This window comes from Phaenicophaeus curvirostris, chromosome 6, assembly GCF_032191515.1.
Source record: "Phaenicophaeus curvirostris isolate KB17595 chromosome 6, BPBGC_Pcur_1.0, whole genome shotgun sequence".
NCBI classification, from domain to species: domain Eukaryota; kingdom Metazoa; phylum Chordata; class Aves; order Cuculiformes; family Cuculidae; genus Phaenicophaeus; species Phaenicophaeus curvirostris.
The window spans coordinates 21,247,911-21,273,090 of record NC_091397.1 but is presented as its reverse complement, the minus strand read 5'-3'; the positions used below and the strand labels follow the sequence as shown (position 1 = coordinate 21,273,090).

Here is a 25,180-nt window from a genome sequence, read left to right as displayed (position 1 = left end):
TCAAAATTATGGCAATGAGAAAGTATTTCTGCACTTCTAGTTAAAGTCACAGTAATATTCAAAAAGAAAGACAAAAAAAGGACATCCATTTAACTTCAGTCATCTAATTTAGCTAAGCCTGTAGCCAAAGAAAGGATGCTGGCTCCTTCAAGGGATGATACAGAGCATCTTAATTGAGTTTCTGCCACAACTGCCTGATGGCGAAGTCCTGCCCTGCACCCCAGCTATCAGCAGAGAGGGGCGTAGGGGAAAGAGATGAGACTTAGCCCTTTAATATGCTAACTTTTAAGTCTAGCAGTTAAAGTTCAGATAGCAGTAATTTTTTTCAGGTGAAGTCTGGTCTGCAATTGCACTGGAATCAAATACAAGTCAGTTGCTCCCCTTCCCCACATAAAATCACATGAAATCGCCTTCTTGAAGAGCCCACTTATTATTCAAAACTAAAGAAATCTGGGAAAGTCTCAACAAATCTTCCAGTAAAAATTCAGCAGTCTTAATTTTTTCAAATTCAGCACTGCACGAACCCCTGCTACTGAAACTGGAGGCAAAGTTCCTTACTTTATATGCTTATGCAAATTTCAGTAGATAGTCTATGTGAATTGATTAATGTTTACAGAATTTATATATTCTGCAAAAAAAAATGCTTTTTTACTAGCACTGAATTACAGATTTCAACAAGTACTTAAAATAAAAGACCAACTCCTTTTGTTACCAAGTAATTATTTTAACCTCATTACAGATTTAAAAATCTGTAATAAGCATAAGCTATCATGATTGTAAATAGAATATCTCACCTACTACTGATAAAACAAAATTACTTTAAGTCTTCTTTAGACATGTAGTTAATGGCAAGGAGTGAACGACAGAAGTACACAGGTAGTAGACAAGATCCATCCTCCCATCCTGTCAGGATAGGCCTTACAGAGAATGTACTAGTCAACCTCGGCAAAGTAGAAGAAAGGGCATTTGTTTTATTCAGGAATAGTAGGAAACATGGTATCAAACCATTTATAGCAAATATAAGTAAACAATAAGACTACTGAGAAACAGAGTAATAAATTGGTTTGATTATGAGTAAATGAAAAGCACTTCTGACAGTATAAAGACAAATTCTAAAAGAAGTATTGCTCTTTTAAATCCAACTAAGCAGTTATGTATGAAAAGAGACTTTTTTCAGATAAATGCTTTTGGAAACTGGAAATTGATCAGTGAGAGGAAAAAACCAAATATACACAGATGTCTGTTGACATTTTTGAATTGTACTTACCTCTTCTCTCTAATTTCAGTGCTATTGTCAGTTCCAGCAGTACTGAGAATAGGGAATATTGTTCAAATGGAGAACATCTCTGGAACTGAAGCAGAATTTTGAAATACATCTAACACATTTAAAAAATTCAGATTATTAAAACTTTGAGCAGTGTATTAAGTCTGTTCTCATTAGCATGCTTCCCCAGTTTCAGTTTTCTTATGGTTTTAGCTGGTGATGCTTTCTAACCAATGAAGAGTTAACAGTTGTTTGAAAGGTGATTTTCAGCATTTCAGATGGTATTATGCATTGTTTTCTGTCGTTTGATATATTAATCACAACTGTAGCCCCTTCTGTTGCAAATGTTTTATTTTAAAATTGTCACTTGTCAGCCAGTCCAATAGGCTACTTCAGAACCAATATAGTTTATGCATGGGAAGTTTGATGTTGAAACAATATTTATTTACATTCCCAGAGTGAGATGGTTTAATATATTCATGCTGCTATAAAAGACATGCTATAAAGCCTAATCGTATTTTGTGTATATACTATGTGTACAGAGAATCTTGCTTGTGTTAAAATAAAAAAGAGGTTCTAAGTATCAATTTATAAACCAGTTCTTTGTAAAATGTTGCAGTGTTTCGTGAGGCAGTATTTCTTGCAGCATTAACGATTGGTAAACCTTTTCCAAAATTCACAAAAATAGTTCCCACCTGTTTTATTTATGTTTGTATCTCATAAAATAGATAAATTCCTCTCCCAGAGAAACCCTGTTCCTACACTTGCCCTAGATAGGCATCTCACCCGGGGAAAGATAGAAAAGACAGCAGTTATGAGCTGTCCTTCATGCGCTGACCTGCTGTAAATACAAAAGCAAATGTAGACTTAAAAATGATGCTACCCTTCCCCCAGCCATGACTTCTTTCTGCAACCTGTGGCTCTTTCCCATCAGAACAGCTGGCAGATTTTATTGCTGCCATAGCAACCCTGCCGTCAGTCCGTTGGCTTGGAAACATTGCAGCAGAAGGAAACACACTTCACGTCTGAACTGTTCTCAGACTCACAGAGGTATTTTTTTCAGGTTGCGTTCCTAAATGCTTATTTACTGTTCCATTTAATAAATTTTGCAATAAAAAATCCTATACAGTCCTTATTTGCCAGTGAAATCAGATCATCTTCCTTGGAATCTTGCAAAGAATTAATATCCATTCCTTGCAATGTCACAGCAGATGGATCAAATCTCTGCAGCAGCTTCAACTGATCAAGCGATAGTCCGGCTCCCCTCATGCCTTCTCCTCCAATATGAGGTTCCTTTTTAAATAACAAAGAAAAGCAAATCATTGCATCAGTAAAGTTCCTATTGTCCTAAATGAGTCCACTGAGTATTAGCAGAGCTGCCTAACTCTTAACATGGACAAGTGAGATTTGTATCATTCACATCGACGTGCACTTAGAAGTAACGTCACCCTTCTTTTCTGGCCTGCACCTGACCAGTGTGTGTTCAAACACAAATACAACATCCAAAGTACTCTTGAGGAGATGGTGGTGCACCTAAGCTACTGTAGCCCAGTAGTTTAGAGCACTTGCTGCGGACAAGTACACTGATCTAAATCAATTCATTACTCAAAGAACTGAAACATCACATGAAAGGTGTTATCACCAGACAGTAAGAAGCTCTAAAAGTTTTACGTTTTCACTTATAAATGATGCAGTGCTTCTATGTACTCACTAACTGCTATGAGTCACATACAAAATACTAATACATTGAGTAATAGTAGTAGGAATACCTGGTTTCTTCACACTAAAATCCTCAACTGGGTAGACTGAAAGCCACAATCCAGAATACTTTACTGCCTGAAGAGGCATCATTCTGGAAGGTGATGCTCAGAAAGGAAGGCTCAGAAAAATCTGAGCCTTGGATTTTCTATGTCATACAATTACACTAACAGGTAAACGGGAATACTGTGACCACTCCTAACGTGTATGTATATGAGGCAGGGAAAGAACAAAAGGAACAGCTTAGGCATATGAATTCAGGAGATGACATCTGGCATCAGAATCCTGCAGATAAGAAGCACCTAAAGTCACAGCCTTTTTCTCAGCATTTCTTGTGAGTAGCCTTGACTATTTTTGGTTTGATACACCAAAAAATATAATACTTTGCTGGATTGTTCTTCCAAGGCCTTCAGTATGGAGACAGAAAAGGATGTCTAAGAGCTGACACCGCAATATCAAAAATAGGTCTCCTTTGTAAATCAGGTCTAGTGTAGTCTATAATGCAGCCTAACACCGAGCATTTTTTGAGCTATCACACTTGGCTAACACGAGCTCACCCAGCCAGCACATGATGCGAGTTAGTTGCTTAATCATGTATTATTGTGTGCTGTAAAGCTGGCCGACTAAGAGGCTGCAGCCTTATTTTTCTTTTCCTTTCCCTTACCAAGATTTCAGTGCTTTCCAGGTAAGAGACAGAAAGAGGTGTCCACTGAAACAGGAAAAACAGTAACATACAAAGGAAGACAGCGTTAGGGACTTGAAGTAATGTAACAGGAGGATGGAAAAGTAAAAATCATGGGAAAACAGCATTACGCACGGTCAAGTGACTTGCTCAAAGACAGACCAATCTTTTCCTCTACCTTTTCCTTTTTCCTTACAGTTACGTTACTGCACTTAAGCTGATATACAGTATTCTCCTGTGTGTAAATGCCTAAGAGAAAGTTAAGTCTGCACAAAGAATCAGCTGCTAGGCAGTAAACTCCACCTATGAGATCAACACCTATAGCTCCATCTCCTTACCCAACATGACTCCAAGATCTGTTGTCAAAGTCAGAAAGTGGGAAAGCGTGGACTGGATATAAAGCAGGTGTCCATTGAGAGACTAAGGGACGTGGAAAACGTATAAAGGAGCATGAGGTAAGTCAATTCTAGACTCCAGTTTCTTATTCATCAGAAAAGATTGCCTTAGTTTAGATTGCTGGGGAATTGGTCATAAGGTACTATAAACTAGCTGTGGATAAACAATTCAGTGTCATCTCACTTAAAATATACTATAGACAAAAGCTTACTTTTTACAGATATGGCAACTGTGTGTGAATACTAGTGCTTTATTCAAGACTGGTAGTACTGGTAAGTGAAAGTCTATTAACCCAAAATTAATCTTGCATTTGAGTTAACAGAGCTCATGTTTTGCTTTGTCATTCTATTGAGGATAATTTTTATGCTGCTAGGTGAAATGTTGAAAACATTTGAAACAGACGGAACTGAAAAATTTCTAGTAAACAGATGGTGAGAAAGCAAGCAGAACCCTGAAATACAAAACTTCAGTTCTCTATTAAATACTTACCAGTCTTCATATAATTTCTCATCATACAGCTATTGTATATATTTTTTAAACTTTGGTTAAAAGATGCATCTAAACTTCTTTTGGTAGATACAAGTCATCACAGAATGTGTAAGCTAAACAGATACCAGAGTTAGACTTTTCCTGAAAGCCATCATGATGAAAAATTAACCCACCCAACTCATCACATCAACAAAAGAGGAATAGAAACATATATGATCTGATGATTAATACTCTCGAGGTACTAATAAAGCTAACAGATAATTTTTGAAACGTATGTGGTACAGATAAAAAAATTCTAGTATCTCCCTATGTATTACCTCCTCCCTGACATCTTAATGGTAGACACCGAGACTAAAACGGACTAGACACATTCCTAGGACGCCAAGCTTGAAATAAATGTATTCCCTCATTTCTTTAAATAACACAAAAATATCTCTCATACGTATAAAATCCACCTTACGCAAAACACAGGGTTCTTTCCATTTATTTCCCAGCCTATACGCAAGTCTTCACTATTTCAGTAGCATTTCCTGTGACTGTGTAAAGCAAAATATAATGTATGCACTAAAGAAAAATGGCAAGATAAATTTTAACCTGTCTGAACTATCTTTTGTCCCTGTGTTTTAAATTACTGTTCACAAATCAAAACAACCACAGCACACAGTGTGAAACTACTTAACATTCCCAAAATGAAACTCAATTAAGCACAAGAATAGATTTAAAAGAGCCACAGAAACCCTTGTGTCATTTCTATACACAGTAGTTAAAATTGTCTGCAGTGGAAAAGAGATTTATTGATAGTAGATATACTGTGTAACTTCACAGTGCCAAAACAAGCTCACTGGATTGAGCAAAGTACCTGAAAATACTATTACCTGTCGCTGAAGTTGGAGGCATGGAAAAGTTCTCAGAGCCCAAGCAACTTGCTCCTCATTTTCAGAGAGTGTAATTGTACATGTACTATACACTAAAATGCCTCCTGGCTTCAGCAATTTCACTGCCTGCAGGGAGAAATAAATGATAGTTCAGCTCATTTTGAAATGCAGAAACTTGCATATTAAGCTATACTAAAAAGTTAGTACTTAAATTCAAATCTTTCTCTCAACAATAGGCATTAGGATACTAATTCTTCTCAGGTAATACAGTTAAGGATCCCATGGATAAGAAAGGTTCTTCTTTCAGAATCAGAATTATAGCTCATGCAATTTATTCATTAATTGAGATGATTCACCTTGTAAGATTTATTTGTACAGCTCTGCATATCCCAGGCAGATTAGTTTTGTTTTCATCTATTCTTGTCAACCATGGCTGCACATCAGTGATAGTGGATGTCAACTGCTTCCATATATTTGGCATGGAAGCTGTATCTATTCTGCTTTTTGAGCTGTTGTTCATTTTGAATACATAGAATTCTTATCTCTCAGCATCAGCCCCAAGCACACTCCTACTAGCATTAAAGTTTTAATATGAATTCCTTGGATTTGTACTCCATTTCACAGTACCTCACAGCACCACTGCGAGTTCTATGCAGTGAACTTTCAGAAGTGTGCTGCTGCAGAGAAAAGACATTAACCTGCTCTGTGACTTAGACCTTTGTGATTATTATAAACTAAAACTGATGAAAAAGAAGGAATAAAAAAATCACATACAAAGTTTTTATTTAGTATGGCTTACATATACCTTTCCCATGCCTCAGAGAATTGGCAGATATAGTAGAACTGAAAGGTTAACCGAATACTAACACTCTCTTCTTTACTTAAATGCTGAAAAATGCAGGGAAAACAAGGCAGCATTTTTGGATATGAAGTTCTATGCTGTGAAAGCATTTATGTTCAATTTTGCTTATCTACTCAATGGTTAATACATACCACAGTGAAAAGTTTGCGCTGCAGTGGCTGATAAGAGGTCACTTCTTTTAAAGTCACGGAATAAGCCATGTTTGGTCTCTGTCCCATTCCACTACATGGAGCATCAAGAAGAATTCGATCAAATGACTCTGGTAAGAATGGAGGTCCTTCTGTAAAAAGCATTTAGTAATGTAAAATGTGGGTTTTTCTTTCCTTATTTCACCATAGATAAGGACAAGCTGCTACCATTTCCGTGACATAAAACGTATGTGTTCTATAGGCGGTGTCTGCAAAAGTGCTCTCAGCTAGGGACAAGTCTCAGCACTGCTGGTGGAAGATTTCACCTCTCAGAAAAAAAAGTCTTAGTTCTGTGAGCTCTGAGCTCAAACAATGCATGATCCTTTTAGGCAATAATATTTTTTAACCTCAATTCAATAATTTGAAAGTAAAATCTAAAAGTAATCAAACAAAAATGTTGATAGATGATTGATCAGAGGTGCTGGGCACAGAGTTGTACATATAGACAGTAATGAACCACAATTAGCTCATAACTGAAACAAGTATGTAAATCTTTACTAAGAGAAGCCTGTAGTTAATGATTATGACTGTCTTAATAATAATCGGACTGTCTATATAATAACTATTTCTTGCAACGTATACATATCTGTAGAAAATAAAGCACTTCATAATAACATGAAATATTACAAGTTCTAATGCATGACATATGCTGTCTCCATAGCAGAACGATTCAGTAAACAAAGACTGTGAAAACAATAGTTTCTGAATATTACCTGGACAGATATGTAACTTCTACATATAGAGTCTGAATCCCACTGACTCAACAGCCCAAATGTTTCTATTGCCTTAGTGCTAGAGAGACCCTTCAGTTCAGCATCACTAAGGCAAAAGCAGCTCCATATGTGTATTTGTGAGTAACCCATTAGGAAGAAAGGCATATTAGGGAGAAAGGCTTTACCTCCTTTTCTCCTGTTCCTCAAATATTCAATTTAGGTCACAAGTAAAAACAAGAAAGTGACTTCGTACTACTGCTACCTAGCTAGTTATAGCACTACAAAATTAGCCTGTTTTGGCACTATTGGAGTATCTACCTCTGATCCATTTGAAATATGTCATGTCTTACTTGCAGGCAGCTACAGAAAAGCTTTCATGATATCTCAGTATTACAGCTATCTCGTGATTACCCATTTAAGTGCTACATACCTCCTACAACATATCAGGTTCATAGAAAGGCTATTAGGAAAGTACCTTTATTCTAGGAATAACTGCAAAGAATAAGGACAAGGAAGATGAATTATGCAACCCGATTCCTATTTAGGCTAACCAGTGACCAGGATGAAAGAGTGAGAAAGAACAGCATACAATGCACAACAAACTAAAAATAATCAAGATAGCAGATACCATTTAAATCGTTCCATCATGGGAACAGAACCAGTATAATAAATACAGCACTTCAGAAAAGCAAATTAAATGTACTTAAAATAATACACTGTGCTTCTATAGAACTTTCCCCTGAACAGCTGAACAAACATCAATGAATTAAACCTTGCTGCACTCCTGGGAGTTAGGTATTAATAACTCCATTTTACAGATGAGGATTATGAGGCAGAAAAGCCAAGCAATCCTGCAAAAATATTTTTTTCGTAGACTAGGTCAAACAATTGAGAATATGGGGTTAAACACTATCATGAAAGAAGTTTTAAGGCTTTTTCAGTCTTTGATATTATCTAGGAGAGGAACGCATTTCCTTTGAGTACATTAGGTTGTGATAAGGACAGATAGTTTGAGTTTTGTATTTGCTTCACGGAGAAGCTGATAATCATAAAAGAATGGAAAATAAAAAAGCATTCACAGTGCTGAAGCAACCTACATATCTGCCAAGACTTCAAGGACTTGTAGACCTGTGGCTAGTTTAATATTATTAATACAAAACTGATTACAATTTCCTTTTAAAAGCTACTACTACTCAAGTTGTTTACCTTGTTCATCCGCTCTCTTCTCAACTGAAAGTGCCCTTGTTCCATCATAGCAAAATGCCTTAATGCAATTCAGCTGTAGCAATTCAGCATTCTGCTTAATTTTTTTGACCTTGTTAGCTATTTTGTCCAGGGCTATTACTTCACCCTGGAAAGAAAAGAGGTTTTCATCAGAAGCATAGAGATTAAATGGATCTGCTGTTCCTGATTTCTACTACACCCCATCCTACCCAAGAGTAGTATAATGAACGAAGCTTAGTTTTCCCTACAGAGTTTTGTTATTCTTAAACCCACACTCCAGGAGTCATTTTTCTCCCATATGTTCCATGATAACTGCATTAAGCTAGATATTAGTCTGAATCTATGTTCATTCTAACTGACACTAGCTGCCTGGCACAGTCACTCTCTAAGAGGACCTAGAACACCTGAATTCTGTCAAGTGGGGTCTTTTCTTTGTTTATTTTTGTTTGGTTTGTACTGTTATTAGGCACTAATTTAGGTAAAATGTAATTATTTGAAAGAGGATAGATGTCTCAAATACATGTCAAAAAAGGTCAGCAGGTTTTAAATTGGCATAGAGATGGTAGGAAACATGATCACATGCCACTCAGTCCTGCGGAAATGAGGCCCACAACACCTCTGCTTTGCTCAGACTCATAACATACTACAATACTTGTAGCAGTTGTCTCTCAAGCTCTTTTGGGAAATACTGTAAATACTACAATAAATTTAGACATGTCAGGGGAATCTCAGTTACACATTGTTGCTTTAATGAGAGAAAAAAGATTTCTCTTTTCCTCCCTAAGACTTGTGCTCTGGACCTTTCACCAGCTTCATTGTCCTTCTCTGGAAACACTCCTGCAGCTTAAGATCTTTCTTGCAACAAGGGGCCCAAAACTGAACATAGTATTTGAAGTGCAGCTTCACCAGCTCCAAATACAGGGGGACAATCACTTCCCTAGTCCTGCTGGCCACACCATTCCTGATACAAGCCAGGATACTGTTGGCCTTCTTGGCCTCCTGGACATACTGCCAGCTCACGTGCAGCTAACTGTTGACCGATATGCCCTGGTCCTTTTCTGCCAGGAAGCTTTCCAACCTCTAGCACATGCACACTAACAAATGATTGTGCTTGAAAGCTAGATATAGAATAGAATAGAATAGAATAGAATAGAATAGAATAGAATAGAATAGAATAGAATAGAATAGAATAGAATAGAATAGAATAGAATAGAATAACCAGGTTGGAAGAGACCCACCGGATCATCCAGTCCAACCATTCCTATCAAACAGTAAACCATGCCCCTTAGCACCTTGTCCACCCGTGCCTTAAACACCTCCAGGGAAGGTGAATCAACCACCTCCCTGGGCAGCCTGTGCCAGTGCCCAATGACCCTTTCTGTGAAAAATTTTTTCCTAATGTCCAGCCTAAACCTCCCCTGGCAGAGCTTGAGGCCGTTTCCTCTTGTCCTGTCCCCCGTCACTTGGGAGAAGAGGCCAGCACCCTCCTCTCTACAACCTCCTTTCAGGTAGTTACAGAGAGCAATGAGGTCTCCCCTCAGCCTCCTCTTCTCAAGGCTAAACAACCTCAGCTCTCCCAGCCGCTCCTCATAAGACCTGTTCTCCAGCCCCCTCACTAGCTTTGTTGCTCTTCTCTGGACTCGCTCCAGAGCCTCAACATCCTTCCTGTGGTGAGGGGCCCAGAACTGAACACAGGATTCGAGGAGCGGTCTCACCAGTGCTGAGTACAGAGGGAGAAGAACCTCCCTGGACCTGCTGGTCACACCATTTCTGATACAAGCCAAGATGCCACTGGCCTTCTTGGCCACCTGGGCACACTGCTGGCTCATGTTCAGTCAGCTGTCAACCAACACCCCCAGGTCCCTCTCCTCCAGGCAGCTTTCTAGACAGACATCTCCTAGTCTGTAGCACTGCAACAAAGTAATTTGTTACTAACACACCTGATTTGCAGCAGATGTACTGTATTGTGTGCTTATGCCCTTCTCCTGAGCTACTCTGAGGAAAAACAACAAAGAGGAGGACAACAATTCTTCCCCACTTGGCCCATGCCAGCCAGTGCCAGAACCGAATCCTGAAAGACATCTGAAGAAAATAGTGGTCTGGACTGGGATCCAGATAATAATACATTCATAGAATAAGCAGGGTTCGGGTTGGAAGGGATCTTAAAGATCGTCTAGTTCCAAATCCCCTGCCATGGGCAGGGAAACCTTCCACTGGTTGCTCAAAGCCTCATCCAATCTGGCCTTGAACACCTCCAGGGATGGGACATCCACAACTCCTCTGGGTAACCCGTTCCGGTGCCTCACCACCCTCATAGTAAAAAACTTCTTCCTATTAACTAACCTATATCTACCCTCTTTCACTTTGAAACCATTTTCCCTCATCCCGTCCCTGCACTCACTGATAAAAAGCCCCTCCTCAGCTTTCTTCTAGTCCCCCTTTAAGTTCTGGAAGGATGCTGTAAGGTTTCCTCAGAGCCTTCTCTTCTCTAGGCTAAACAAACACGATTCTCTCAAGTCTGTCCTCAAATGGGAGGTCCTCCAGCCCTCTGGTTGTCTTTGTGGCCCTCCTTCAGACTCACTCTAACAGATCCATGTCCTTCATGTGCTGAGGACTCCAGAACTGAATGCAGTATTCCAGGAGAGGTCTTATGAGACTAAAGCTTTAACTGTTCCCAATTCCTGTTTAAGAACTCTTAACAATACAAAGTAATTTTACATTTCAATTATCTCATCTAAAAACAATATATTAAATTTTGCAATTAAATTACAAAAAATACAAGGTTGACTCAAGATTTTCTGAAATGTTAATGATTTAATACACCATATATGGAAATTTAGTAAAGAAAATCTATGAATGGAACATAAGAATTAAAAAGCAATGCAAATTTACTAAAGGAGCACATATTTCTGTAATACCTAACATTAAAATTATAACATATACTCAGAAAAGGAAGACAAATTCAGATAAATTTCAACATCTATAATCTGTACCACATAACTGGAAGTAAGCATAATCAAGATATCTAAAAAGACTAAGGGAAATAAGCAGTTATATAAAACGTACATACATGGATGGAAAAAGTACAGATGTAAACAAATCCATGACAGAAACATATATGCTTTTAAAGACTTCTTTTAATTATGACACTGAAATTCTCTACTACTCCATAAATCTATCTAATAAATATTGAATGACTGCCTAATGAATGTTTAATGCACGTTTGCAAACGTTCCATACTGAGGGAACCAATGCTACAATAAGCAAGTTGTCACAGAACTGACTACCTGTCTTTTCTATATACACTCCCCTTGTTAACCCACCGTTAACCCACTGCATCTTCCCATTAGTACAGAGAACACTGCAGAAGTACTGTGCAATGCAACTGCAAGACTTCTAAATGTATCTGATATATTTAAATTACTGTTCCAATGAAAATAATAACATAATAACAATAATAACAGCATGTTACAAAAACTTAGAGGAAACAGAAAAAAGAGTAATCTGCATTTCTGTCTTTATTTTTGCATATACCAATCTGATATATGCAAACCATTATTCCTATATCCAAATTATTTTTGAATTGTGTGTTATATTCCTTCATCTTTCTTTAACTATTATTTCTTTGTTTCTTCTCAGATTGTTACTTTCTGGATATATTTTTAGTTTTGTGACCTTATACCTTAGAATAACAAATTCAAGCTAGAAATTCAGTCTAAGATCACATCTCCACTGCTCAATTGATAATTTTTACTGAACAGAAAATTCAAAGGTTTAAATATGTTTTTCTAGAGAGTTGTACATTCTTCTGGCACACAGTAGTAACCCCTGATTTCCACGTATCCTCAGTTTCATGAATCCAACATATTCCTGTGTAACTTTGCCTTGTGTGTTGTGAATTCTCACGTTATAGTCAAAACAGTGACATTTCAAAAGATAAATCAAACTCATTTCAACAAGTTGGTTTGCAGCAACGGAGGTTTTAAATGTTATGGTGTTTATTGATAATGATAGTGTGCGTCCATTTCAATAACTCCAGTGTGTAACAAAATATATTGGTAAACAGAATGTTCAAATATTAATGCTTTGCTGTTCTAAATTATCTTAGGATTCTTACAGATATGCGAAGTAAGCTGTGCAAATCAACAGTGGTCAGACCTTCTTCACCGAGACAGAAAATGTTCAATGACTTCCCTTACCTGGTCATGCATCAATGCTGCAAGATGGGTTGTTTTTCCTCCAGGTGCTGCACACATGTCCAAAATTCTCTCTCCTGGCTGAGGGTTTAAAATATGGCTCACGACCACAGAAGGCAAGTTCTGTCATAAAAACAAATAAAGGAAAATTCCAAACTTATGTCCTGTTTTAAGTCCTGTATTATGGAACGATAAACTCTTCGGAACAAAAATTCATTCAGCAATGAATATACCTATGATATTGCTGTCAGTTTCTTAACAGAAAGTTAAATACTGGGATTATACATAAGAGACAGCATAGGTCAGAAGTCTCCAATGGCTCCATTTTTATTTAAAGATATACATGTATACCTATGACTGAAGTTTAAGGGTTCATGACTAGGGATACTACAATGCTAAAAGTCAAACAAGCTGATACTATCATAGACACAAAGCAACTCCGTATATTACAAATATTATATATTGACCTTTTTATTGCAACATCTACTATATGGTGTAGTATAACAATGGGCAAGATGAATAGGCACTTTAAACTTGCTGAAGTAAGGTACCAAGAAGCTGAACTACGTTATTAATTGTATAAACAGAACATATGCACTGAAATAAAAGAAAAATAATATGCAGTAATTGTTCAAAGTACTGCATCTTACACAGTATGGAAATATCCTGTAGGATTCTCTCCTAACTTGGTTCAACACAAAGGTGTAAAAGTCTTTTAATGTTGTCTTTACTACATGTTGTCTTTGGTCAGTACAAGTTCAAGTTCCATGAAACAGTGCTAAAAAAATAAACAATAATTAGATGATAACACAATCATGTACAGGTCTTAATCTCACACATGGCAAATTCCAAATTGAAAAAGCCAGGCTCAAAGGGTTTTTATCAGTGGCACAAAGTTGAGCTGGAGGCCAGTCAATAGTGGTATGACCCAGAGGTGGACAGTAGCGCCAAGGATGTCTAACTTATTCCTTAGGGACCTGGATAAAAGAACAGAGCGCACCCTAAACAAGTTAACAGAGTATACAAAACTGGAAACAGTGGTTGATAACTGGAGATTTGTGCTGCCATTCAGAGGGACTTTGACAAGCTGGAGAAATGCAGAAACAGGAATCTCATGAAGTTCAGTGAACAGAAGTGCTGACTCCTACACTTGGTGTACCCCATGCACCGGTACAGGCTGGGGTTTACTGGTTGGAAGGCAGCTTTTTCGAGAAGGTCCTGGGGATTCTGGTGGACAAAAAGTTGAATATGATCCAGCAACATGCCTTTCTGGCAAAGAAGGTCAACAGCCCCCCTGGGCTATGTTAGCAAAAGTGTTGCAAACAGGTCAATGGAAGTCATACTTTCACTCTTCTCATCCCTGATGAGACACATTTTGAGTGCTGTGTCCACTGCTGGGCTTCCCAATACATGAACATAGTGGAGTGTCCAGAAAGGGCTACAGGACGATTAAGGGATTGGAGCATGGCAAAGAAGCTAAGAGAGCAGGGACCATTCAGTCTGAAGAAGAAAAAGCTCAGAGGAGTCTTATCCATGTGCATATAAAGACATGATGGAAGAGAGTAAAAAACAGAGCTGGATTGTTCTATGTGGTATCCAGTGACAGGACTAGAAGCAATGGGCACAAACTGAAATACAGGAAACTCCATTTACACATAAGGTAAAGCTTTTTTATTTTACTGTGAAACACCGGAAAAGGTTGCTCAGAGCATGTCCATTCCTGGAGACATTCAGACCCAAATGGATATGGCCCTGAGCAACCTGTTCCAGCTGACCATCCTTTGAGAAGAGGGGGTCGGACTAGATGACCTCCAGAGGTTTCTTCAAACCCAACTACTCTGTGATAGTAAAAAACAAAACAAAACAAAACAAACCCCTCAAATCCCCAGCAACCTACACTTCAAATAGAAATCAAAAGAATTTTGAACTACTAAACAATTCTGAATTTGTCTAAGGTTGGCATCCAGATCTAAATCCTTCTACTAAGACACAGATCTCAGTGTATAGAAGCTAAATTCTCATGTGCACCAGCCTCTTAAATACCCTGTGTCTCTAACGATTCTGTTCCTTGAAGCAAGTACTCATGATAAGCTGAATCAGGGAAGAAAAGGCCTCTCATTTACTGCAGGCCACAAAACAATATATTCCTTGATAAAATACCCTTTGCCCACACCGGAAGACAGAATTGATCCTGATTTAAAAACATTAAGATCAATTATAAACAGAATATATGCATAAAAATAGTTCATCTGCTGGACTGACTCTTCTGGCAAAAGAATAATGACTACGACAATTCACTGTAAAAAAGGACTTTCAACATAGCATAACTGGCCAACTGTCAGGTACAAGACTGCTTTTAATTAGATTTATTGCAGGGGGAAAAGAATCTAGGTACCACAAATATTGAAGGTGAGAAAGGAAACACTAGCTTGAAATTAGCTCTTAAATTTTACAATAAAAACTGTACAAAAATTTGTCATTCTTCGGAAGCTGTGCAACTCATGTAAGAGGTACTGAAAGCTCCGCACTGTAGATTTTTCATGGTTATTATGCTTAGGTAGATTTTTTCGTTAGGGCTAAAAAGACACAGATTTTCTCTTCAATTTAAACCCAACTTGATATTTGGAGATTTTCCTGGTTATCTACAGAAGGATGTACCCTGAAAGAGTGTCGCAATTCAGAGTTCATAGGCAGATTCCAAAACCTAGAAGTTTTATGAAGAACATCTGTGCAAAAAAAATTTCAGGTTTTGAGTGAATATCTCTAAAGTCACTTTGAAGTCCCTTCTAGTACCTCAGATGCAGTACCATTAAACCACCGACATGTAGATACTGACTTCATTCTAAATGTTTCATTTCCTTTAAATCCAAAGAATAAAGTAGGTACCACAATACACAATGAATAGATGAAGTATTACTGTGTGCTTGGAGGATAGTCATTATTCTGCAAATAGTATAGACTTATATTTCTGTAAAAAAACATACCTGTAAAAACAAATAACTAGGGAGCACATTGTCAAATGAAGGACTAAGGTAGACTGGCTCCGTCATTCTTATGCCCATGCCACTGAAAAACATGAAAAAACCAATTTCAACTACTCTGATTTATAATTTTAACAGTCTTAAATTGAAATCTTTGTGCTTACAAACGGAAACTTGAAACAATAACCTTATAGAAGAAAAATACTTTTACAATTTTGTATCTTATATTCTTTAAAAGTACATCATTAAGTTGGGTAAAACACAACAAAAAATTTATAACTTACAACTATCAAGCAAATTTCTCTTCTTAGTACACAAGACAAACCAAAGTAATGTAAGGAAATGCACAAAACCAGATTTAAATATGTTAATTTTAATCCATAACTGCTTTTGGCTAGCCACATATGCACTAGGGCACTGCCTTATGATTTCCTACTTAAGTCTCCCTCCATTTTTCTAGATTGCCTGCGATTTCAATCAAATAACCAAAGGAAATCTATTTCAAAAGCCTTACAGGAACATTGATTTGCCTGCAAAGCGAAGGGTTTAACTTATAACTAACTTCCAAGTTTTAAATATGAAGTTCATTCATTAAGTTTCATAAAGTTAAGACAAATGTACAGGGAAATGGACAACAATAAACAGAAAAACAAGAAAAGAATTACTGAGCCTGCAAACAATAGGTTACTAAAGATAACAAGAATGACCATTATTCTGCATATGTACTGCACAGTCCAACAAGAAGGAAGGAAGGATATGAGAAAGCAAACTTGCAGACACCAGACTTGGTGTTATAGACTGACATTCCATGTCATTACCTCAACAGGTATATCCTCCCACTACCTCTACTACATTTGAGCTCTAATAAATCAGAAATCTGTTAACAATGTAATCTTTTTTACTAGATCTTTTGTAGCTTGCTCTCAAGATGTCCATGCTCCTCTACACTGCTTTTTATACGTGTTTTAGATGATAGAAGAGGAACAAACCATATGCTCTGGCAACAAAATAGACAAGCAAGTAATCTTGATAACTACCTTGGCAAATGCTGTAAATATTTTTAGGATATCTGACCTTATGTTCTGTCCTCCGCCCCATCAAAAAAAGCTCCTACAAATATTTTTAGGAGATGGAGATATCAGCAAAGCTGCATTTCAGTTCCATCCAACTAGGAAAGTGGTACAGAACAAATTATTAAAATGCAATTTTGTCACAGCAGGAATGTTTGTCACTTCTTTTTGTTCTTTATTACTGAAATCACATACTAAATATACATTCTGAAAAGGCTCCTATTTGTATCCTCCTACCTCTAATTAAACTGGTATCTGGACACCACTAAGAAACTAAATGTTGAGTCTAATACCACAATAACTGCCATCACATTGCCCCTGCTGTAGTTGTGAAGTTACAGAAGACATCAGGAAGCACAATTCTAGTACATTCCCAGAAACTAATACTTCCCACAAATTGATGGAAACCCCAACGTACAACATAGGTCTCAGTCAAAGTTATCTTGTAGTTTCACACAGGGTACAGAACATTTCAAAATGCCTTCCCATCTTCTTTCTTCCCTTTGCAAAAACTGTGGGCATAGATTGCAGTTAGTATGGACTTACTTCAGTGGGCCACTTGAACAAAAGATTTCACTGCGACTCAGTTCTGAAATCCCATTTCCAAGGAAAACTTTGACTCCTTCAAATACTTTAGCTCCCCTCTTACATTTTCCTTCAATATCTGAATACACTGAGACCAGATCTCCAGCTTTCATAACTGTGCACAGAACAATAGAAACTTTGAGATTAATATTATGCTTGAGAAGACAGCAACAACTAAATAATTTAGGATTTTCAGTAGGCTAATTACTGCAACTCCTATATCATAGCAAAATTTAAATTTTCTTTACGCAATCAAGAAAAAAGATTAACAGATAATAGGCTTGAAAGTGTACACGGTGAACAATAGCTACCAAATGACTGGAGCCATTGACAGAGACAGTGTTACAAATCAGACAGCGTGTCTTCTTTATTCAGGAGGCTAGATGTATCTTCACTTTATTTACTTAATCATCACATGGTCAACCTTAAGTTTTAAGCACATTCTCCAAGATCAAGTCCTCTGTGTATGCTCCAAGCATGCAAGTACATCAAACAACACTGGTTCACACTTATTATACAAAGACAGTAATACTAAATTTGTCTAATGAACTCTCAATAGCTAGTTAGAACGTGGCTACAACTGCTTTTTCTGTATCTACTGCTTTGATAAGAATGATGGTATATTCCTATTGCAAAAACTGTTCTGGTGTGGCGCTCTTCCCACTATGGCAAATGCTATTTTCAGTAATCCTCAAAATGTTTTACCTCTCCAATTAAAACCCTCCACATCAGTAAAGCATGTTAGGGTACACTAAACTCCAGAACTGTAGTCCTAGGGACTTCGCAAAGTTTTTGATCCAGAATAAAAAAACAGATGGAAAAAGGTGATGGTTTAGGTGATTCTGTAGAACAGTGAACAACTATGCAATGACTGGCAGAAAACATGCTTAAAAATTAGGTTTCCACTGACAGCAGTAAACCATTTTCCAAAATTATGCTTCTGAGCTGTCAGACTGACTGGATCAAACAGAAGATAAAACAAATAAGACTAATGACAGTTTGGCTTCCCAGGAATTCTTTGAATTGTGTTTAGGAATCTTTCTTCCATTTTCAAGTGGCCTTCTGAATACACAAAAACGCCCCAGAAATCTTAAGTGGTAATATTTGTTGAGTAGCCACTAAACGTTTCTTTTTTTGCATAGCTTCTTTTCACAAAATATTACACAAAACACCTGATCGCCTACTGTTTTCTGCTTAAACATCACTAAACAAAACTTGCATCACTAAACAAAACTCTTCCATCAACCATATTTGCCAATGATTTTTTGCTGTATTCAAACAAAAAGGATTGTATTTCACCCTCTGACAATTATCCTTTCAAAATGCATCAGCACTGCGTAGTTCTTAAGTTTTTGTAGCTTATATTGGCATTACATAAACATAAAAAAAGCATAGAGTTTGATTAGTTAAATTAAACTCAAAACCCTCTGATAATTAGTTTGCCCTCATTTAGGCTGCAAGCTCAGTGATTAAATGTCTGTTTTTGCTGTGCTCTTCTTCTCCCTAGTTAGACCATCTGCGCTTAATATAGCCTTATTATATTTGGCCTCAAGTAGGTAGCATACCGTTTTATTTTACTTCCCCATCTGCAATTCCCCTGAAATGTTCCTAAAGTTTATAGTATCTTTCCATTTCTTAGAACTGATGTTGCATGCGTAATTACATGCACCAATTATGATAAACCACTAGTTCACTCAAAGAGGGATTGGAATATTTATGAGGTTGTCTAAATAAGCAGTTTCAACAACTACTACAGCAATATACTTATTTCATTATAAAGTCCTAGATTGAAAAACGTTCCTGTTGAGTGAATTGGACTTAAGCACATGCTTAGAACTTCTTGAAGGCTTTTCCTGAAAGGAACGAAGACAACTGGCCAGATAAATGCCTTCGTGACTCACTTGGTTTAATAAGAACCACCATGACGATTAGTAGATCTCATCACATTAAAACAATGAGGTGAATCATCCAAAATGATACTGGTTTATAAAGCTAATTTGACCTTTAAATAAAAAACAAATAGGCTGCTGAACACTAAGCATGTACGTGTAAATTTTCATCTTGTCTCGGGTATTGTAAGATGAAAAGAAAAATCCATTTATTAAGAATCTGACATTAAAATAGAAAACTTCTCATCAACAGAAAAAAATTTACTAGAGATCTCACTGAAACAATATCAAATGAATCACCAAAGGATACAAAAATTAAAATCCATTTTTTTAGATCTATAACTTAGAATCCAACAGGATCATGAAGGCAAGTGCCTTTGTGACTTCATGAAGAAACAATATATCAGGGAACAGTATTTATTAAAACAACAATATACATCCAGTTACCATCCAGATGTATTTGTTGTGGCACTTCTTTTTCTATTTTTCCGACAAGACTGGAAAGCAGCAAAGTCCTGTGAGTTTATTTTACATATTAAGACTTACAGTATTCAGTAATAAAAAAGCTCTTAAAAAGCCAGGTTTTACTTTAAACATGCTCTTTAAAAAGACTTTCAAATCAAATGAAACTGAAATTCTCGAGAATTTATCTAGGAATTACATATGGAAAAAGGAACTTAAAACAGGTCAGGTGAGAAAATTATATATAATTAACTACAGGTATAATATAAAAAAAGTGAAACTCTCCCCCTGAAATACAGGAAAAAAAAATTCTATAAAATGTATTTCCATAAATTACAAGATTAATTTCAGCTGTGAATAGAAGAAAAAAAAAATGTTGCTATTTAGAGGAAATTGTCATCAAGGGCTGGCATTTTTTCTTCCTCTTTACAACCTAACTGGGTGTAATTAGAGAACTCTTACATTTTGAGGTAGATAGAATTCCAGGCACATAAACATGTGCTCCTCTAAGTACTGCATATCCACATTGGGCTCCAACAATGACTTCAGACGCATGTTTCTTCAAATCTCGCCTAAAAATACAAAATGTAGTTCAGGGAAAGAAAAAGAAAAGGCATGCAAAAAAAAAAAATCCTCACATGTAAACTCTGTTCATAAATACTATACTTGTCACAATATAATAGAACAAATAATTAATTATCACATATAACATTTATAAGATGTCTTTTAGTCTCAGAGGAATCAAAACAAAGAGCCAAAAAGGAAACAAGTCCTCAAAACAAAGCAGATTCGGGCACATTCTGCCACTACTGCGAACCTGACACAGGATTACAAATAAATTATACTGGGATAGAGAAATAATCCTCTATCCCTTCCTAGGCCAGGGTTTGGTTAGAATAAGGACTGCCCACTAGGTCTTAATATAAATCAAGCTGTGCTTCATTTATAGTGAGTTAGTTATCACAACTGCGCAACAAGAAATTTATAATATGTATTATGACATTTTAAGGTTAAAGACTCAAAATTTCAAACCTGGGTCCAATGACAGGAATTAATAAGATGTCCTGGAGTTTCGGGTGCTCAAGAACTGGAACACATAGTCCTTGAAATTGCTGTTTCATTAAAAAACAACACTATTATGTAATACTGAAAACCCCAAAAATTTAAGAACTTGATTAGTTTGAAAACTATTTTCCCATTCATTATTTATAGCTGTGGAGTACAAAAAGCAAATGCAGTGAAAGGAATTAAAAGATGTTTGGAAATAGTCTGTAATACAGTCTGTAAAATAGTCTGTAAATACTAGTGTGAAAGACTAAACATTTAATACATTGAGCAATAACAAGGTCACAAAGTGATTCACAGAGAACTAACTTCAGGGACTGGAACAGTGTTCTGACACTCATAACCCCACCAGTGGTTATGCTTTCTTGAGAAAGAAGGTTGTGTCAAGTTGTCATCACATCACAGTAATGTCGCCAGAGAAGCCTTGGTCTAATCTATGTTATCATTTTTGAGTTACTGATTATAAGCCACTGGTTAACTCTACTCACTCACGTACTGCCTGTCGTACTTAGGATGCCAGGTTGGAAATACATTTTATTTTTCTTGTTAGCTGAACTTTGATTGGGTACTGAGAGCCGAGCCATCCAGAGACTTGCATTAAAAATGACAGCTTGCCATTTTAGAACTGTCCTGGACTTTAAAAAGATAACGTCTTCTTCCCCAAGTCTTCTAAAACATGAGCCTAAACCATGCAAACCCATAAATCAGTGTGCATCCAATAAGTCAGCATTTTCTCTTAGGAAAACAACCTATGAGCATACTTTTGTTAAAAACTGTTATGCAGTTTCCTTTTCTAATACAATTAGAAATACAAAGTGTATGAAAAGACAGTCTTAATTCAGTTTCAGCAAAACATTTTCCCTTTTAGCAAAATACCATACTGCAGTATACAGTTCCAAATTTCTACAATCAAGCTAAAATGAGCATAATTCATTACCATTCCAGCCAACAGAATACTGTCTACTGTCTCTGCACCACAGAAATGTCTTGCCTCTTGTCATGCAATAGCTCCCTGTACACCCACTAGCGGTAATAATTTTCTTAAAGAAGAATGGGATCTTTTTACAGTTTGTCTTTAAACAGAGTGATGATCTAGGATAGAGTTTCAAAAAAACTATTTCTTAAATACAATATCTTACATATTATCAAATAAATAGATGTTTAACTAAGGTAAATAAAAATCTAGTAAATTATATAAAGATTAAAAACAGGTTAAAATAAAGAAAATACAACAGCTGCAGGGCATCACTCTGGCTCTAGTTTCCCAAACAAACAGATTTTTCTCACCTTCCTAGACAGTGCAATGAGACATACAGCTATTCTCCTTTAATCTTGAATAAAAATGTTCTAAACACGAATATAGCATACTGGACTACAGTTTTTATCTGTTTCTACCATCTTCTCTAGACTTATGATACCTGTACAGTATTTACTAGATTAGCGCTCCAATCCCATCTAAGGTCTGGATCTGCCATCTGAAAAAGGGTCAGGTGCCTCTTCCCTTTTGTTATTGTCTTTCCTGGACCTATTAGATGATGAATACTGCTAGACAACGAATTTTCATTTAACATTTTATGCTGACAGGAAAACAATAATATTCATAATGTTAATATTAGTGGACGTGTTTTAAGTTAAAGAATAGCTTCCAGTGAAGATAAGCTCTCATAATCAGTAAAGAAATTATATACCTTGTTATTTTTCCTGTAACAAAAAAATTGTACAAACCTTCTGGATCTCTTTGAACAGCATTTTTTTCACATGTTTCACTGAGGCCAAGTGTGTATTAACTCTAACAGTTGTAAAAGCTGGTGGATGAGACAGATGACTTAACAGAGATTGATATTTACTCTCCACCTCCTGTGTACCTAAAGCAGTGATAAGCTGAAAGTGAAAGAAGGGATTTTAAAGTAAATACTAGAGATTCACATAGCAGCATCTTGTTCAGTGCAAAAAGCGCTAAATAAACATTCTGTAGAAATGGAGGAATATGGTTGTGTGGTGTGCAAGAGTGAGGAATGTTTACGTGTGGAGGCCTAATTCGAGTGAAAACCTCACACATTTCTTGAGAAGGCCTTGTTGGAAAAACAGTCATATTGGCAAGATCATTGTAAACAGGCTGCAGCAAGTACCAAAAGTAGTTGTGAGCAAGCTCTGTGATACTGTACAAAGAACAGTCCTAAGGAGATGGAAGAATAGCATCAAAACTATGAATTACAGAAATTACTTTTACATATATCAGAGTAAGACTTAGTGTCATTTGACATAAATTGTCTACAGTATTTTTGGTTCTGCACTGGGGTAATGGAGTATTTCTTGTCAATAATATGAGGTTAATAATTGGTAATTTTCTATGTTCAATCTTTAGAGGGATTGAAATCTGAAGTCTCAGATTTATGATAAGTTTAGTTTAAATATTTTTATGTTACTTTGATCCAACAAGCCTAAAGAGTAATTTTATATTTTAAATAGAATTATATACATAAATCTGTCTCTAATGTAAAGACAATACCTCATTGTAAGGTATTGAACTCACACAAAATATTAAATCAAAGGAACATTAATAATGTTCAACTATTGAATATTTCTTGATCATGAATAGTATCTATTTCACATACCTCATTATTTCTGAACACTTTGGCAAGATAGTCTTCAACTTCATGTTGGAAAGAGATTCTTGGGAAAAATGACATCTTCCTTTAGTTTAAAAAATCTGTTGGTAAAGAACTAAAATAAGCAAAATATTTTCTTAGCAGTTTTTATCCAATTCTGTAAAGTGCAACATAAGATGCATTCACACACTAAGCTGCAGTTTCCGATTCCTCTGTTTTAATACTATAATTTCACTGTATTCAAAGGTCCAAATAATGCTCAGGATATGACTGCAACACTTCTGTTAATTACATTTCAGAATACGCTTATTAACATGTTGCAATCACCTTACAATGAGGTTACTGGTTTCCTTGCTGCCACAAACTTCCCAGCCATACCTTCCAATGCTACTGTAACAGTGTTTGAAAGGTGACTAGTATGTCACCACCTGGTTTAGTGTTTGATAGGAATGGTCTGACGTGATGATCTGGTGGGTCTTTTCCAACCTAGTGATTCTATGACTTACTTCTACCTTATCTTTAAAATGTGACTTGAGTGCTTCCATGAAACACAACCAAGTAGGTGGTCAAACTCAAAACCTCTTGGTCAAAACCACTGCACACAAAGTACAGAACTGCAGTGAAGTTCCCTAGATGTGTTATAAAACAGAAGTTTCGCTCCCGTGATACAAATTAATAAGACAACTATGTCAACAACTGATGCAAAATTTCTGTGGTTTTGAAATTTCATACCAACATCAAAAAGTTATAAATGGTTTAGAAACCACCATCCTCTTTAACAGGATGGCAAGTATATTACAATGCCTGGAATATAATGAAGGCCAACAACAAACCCCAACAAAAATAAGGACATTTCACTTCTCACCATGTAGACATCACACAGAAGCATGATGCCACATCTGCGCTTTTAAACACAGTTAACGAATGATTTAGGAAGTGAAGAAACATATAACTGGAGAAGTTAATACTTGACACTGACTATTTCATAGGTCCTGGTACGAAATGTTACTACAGAAGAGCTGCTCTGTCACAGCAGCTGCAAGGCATGTGGACTCAATACGAGTTCAAACAACAACTACAAGAAACCCACTATCATTGTGCTTAGTTCAGGGAGAGGAACAATGCACAAATGAAAAGTAATTTCTCTGTTAAAAAGAGCTGTCAAAAGAATAAAACCACTGTAAGCAGTCTGGAAATTTTAAAACCATTCAACTGGAGGTTCAGCCCACAACTACACAACCTGCAGGTTTGGCATTGTAAGATGTCCTTTCAGTGACTATTATCTCAGAAAAGATACCACGCAGCTTCTAAATGTTCAATGAAAGGCAATGATTAACAGAGAATGGTTTTCAAATCAGCAAAGACTAAAGTTTGCAATCTTGCAGGCTGGGAAACACAGCTGAGGTGGAACAGAAAAAAAGCTTATAGATTCAGATGCGGCAGAAGGAAAGGATGACGAGGGAGTGTCTGATGCCTCTTCAAACACAAGAGTTCGACTTCAAACAGAACTAGCAGGAAGTAAGTTTGAAACCAAAGACATTTTCCCATCTTGCCCCAGGAATAGCTTGACGGACTTCAGAAGAGAGCCCGTGAGGGAGCATCCCCCTGTGGATCACCTCAGGATTTCCCTTTACCTCTGCTGGGTGCGGTGCTGGACCAGGGCTTTGATCCAATTCCACGCATAAGCGCCGCGGGCTGACAAACACCCAGCACCCAAAGGTGCCGAACACGATCTAACTTTCAAACCTCCCGCCCTCACGAGGAAAACAGTCCGCTGGCTCAGTGCAGTGGGGAGAGGAATCTGGGGCTCCCTCCTTCACTCCCCCACCCGCCACGCTGAAGGGGGCAGGGGCGCGCGTAGCTCTCGGCAGC

General features: G+C 36.9%; 1 protein-coding gene across 1 annotated transcript; it reads right to left on the bottom strand.

Moving 5' to 3' along the window:
• Positions 1-1,416: 1,416 nt before the first annotated feature.
• On the bottom strand, positions 1,417-23,732 carry NSUN6 (NOP2/Sun RNA methyltransferase 6). Its single transcript, XM_069859552.1, has 11 exons — positions 23,315-23,732; positions 22,425-22,580; positions 20,667-20,746; positions 20,097-20,206; positions 17,245-17,398; positions 15,632-15,713; positions 12,651-12,770; positions 8,434-8,578; positions 6,458-6,606; positions 5,465-5,590; positions 1,417-2,557 (listed from the first exon to the last, which is right to left on the bottom strand). Exons 1-11 carry the CDS (start codon positions 23,387-23,389, stop codon positions 2,345-2,347), a joined length of 1,410 nt encoding a protein of 469 aa, XP_069715653.1. The 5' UTR covers positions 23,390-23,732; the 3' UTR covers positions 1,417-2,344.
• Between the last annotated feature and the right edge of the window lie 1,448 nt (positions 23,733-25,180).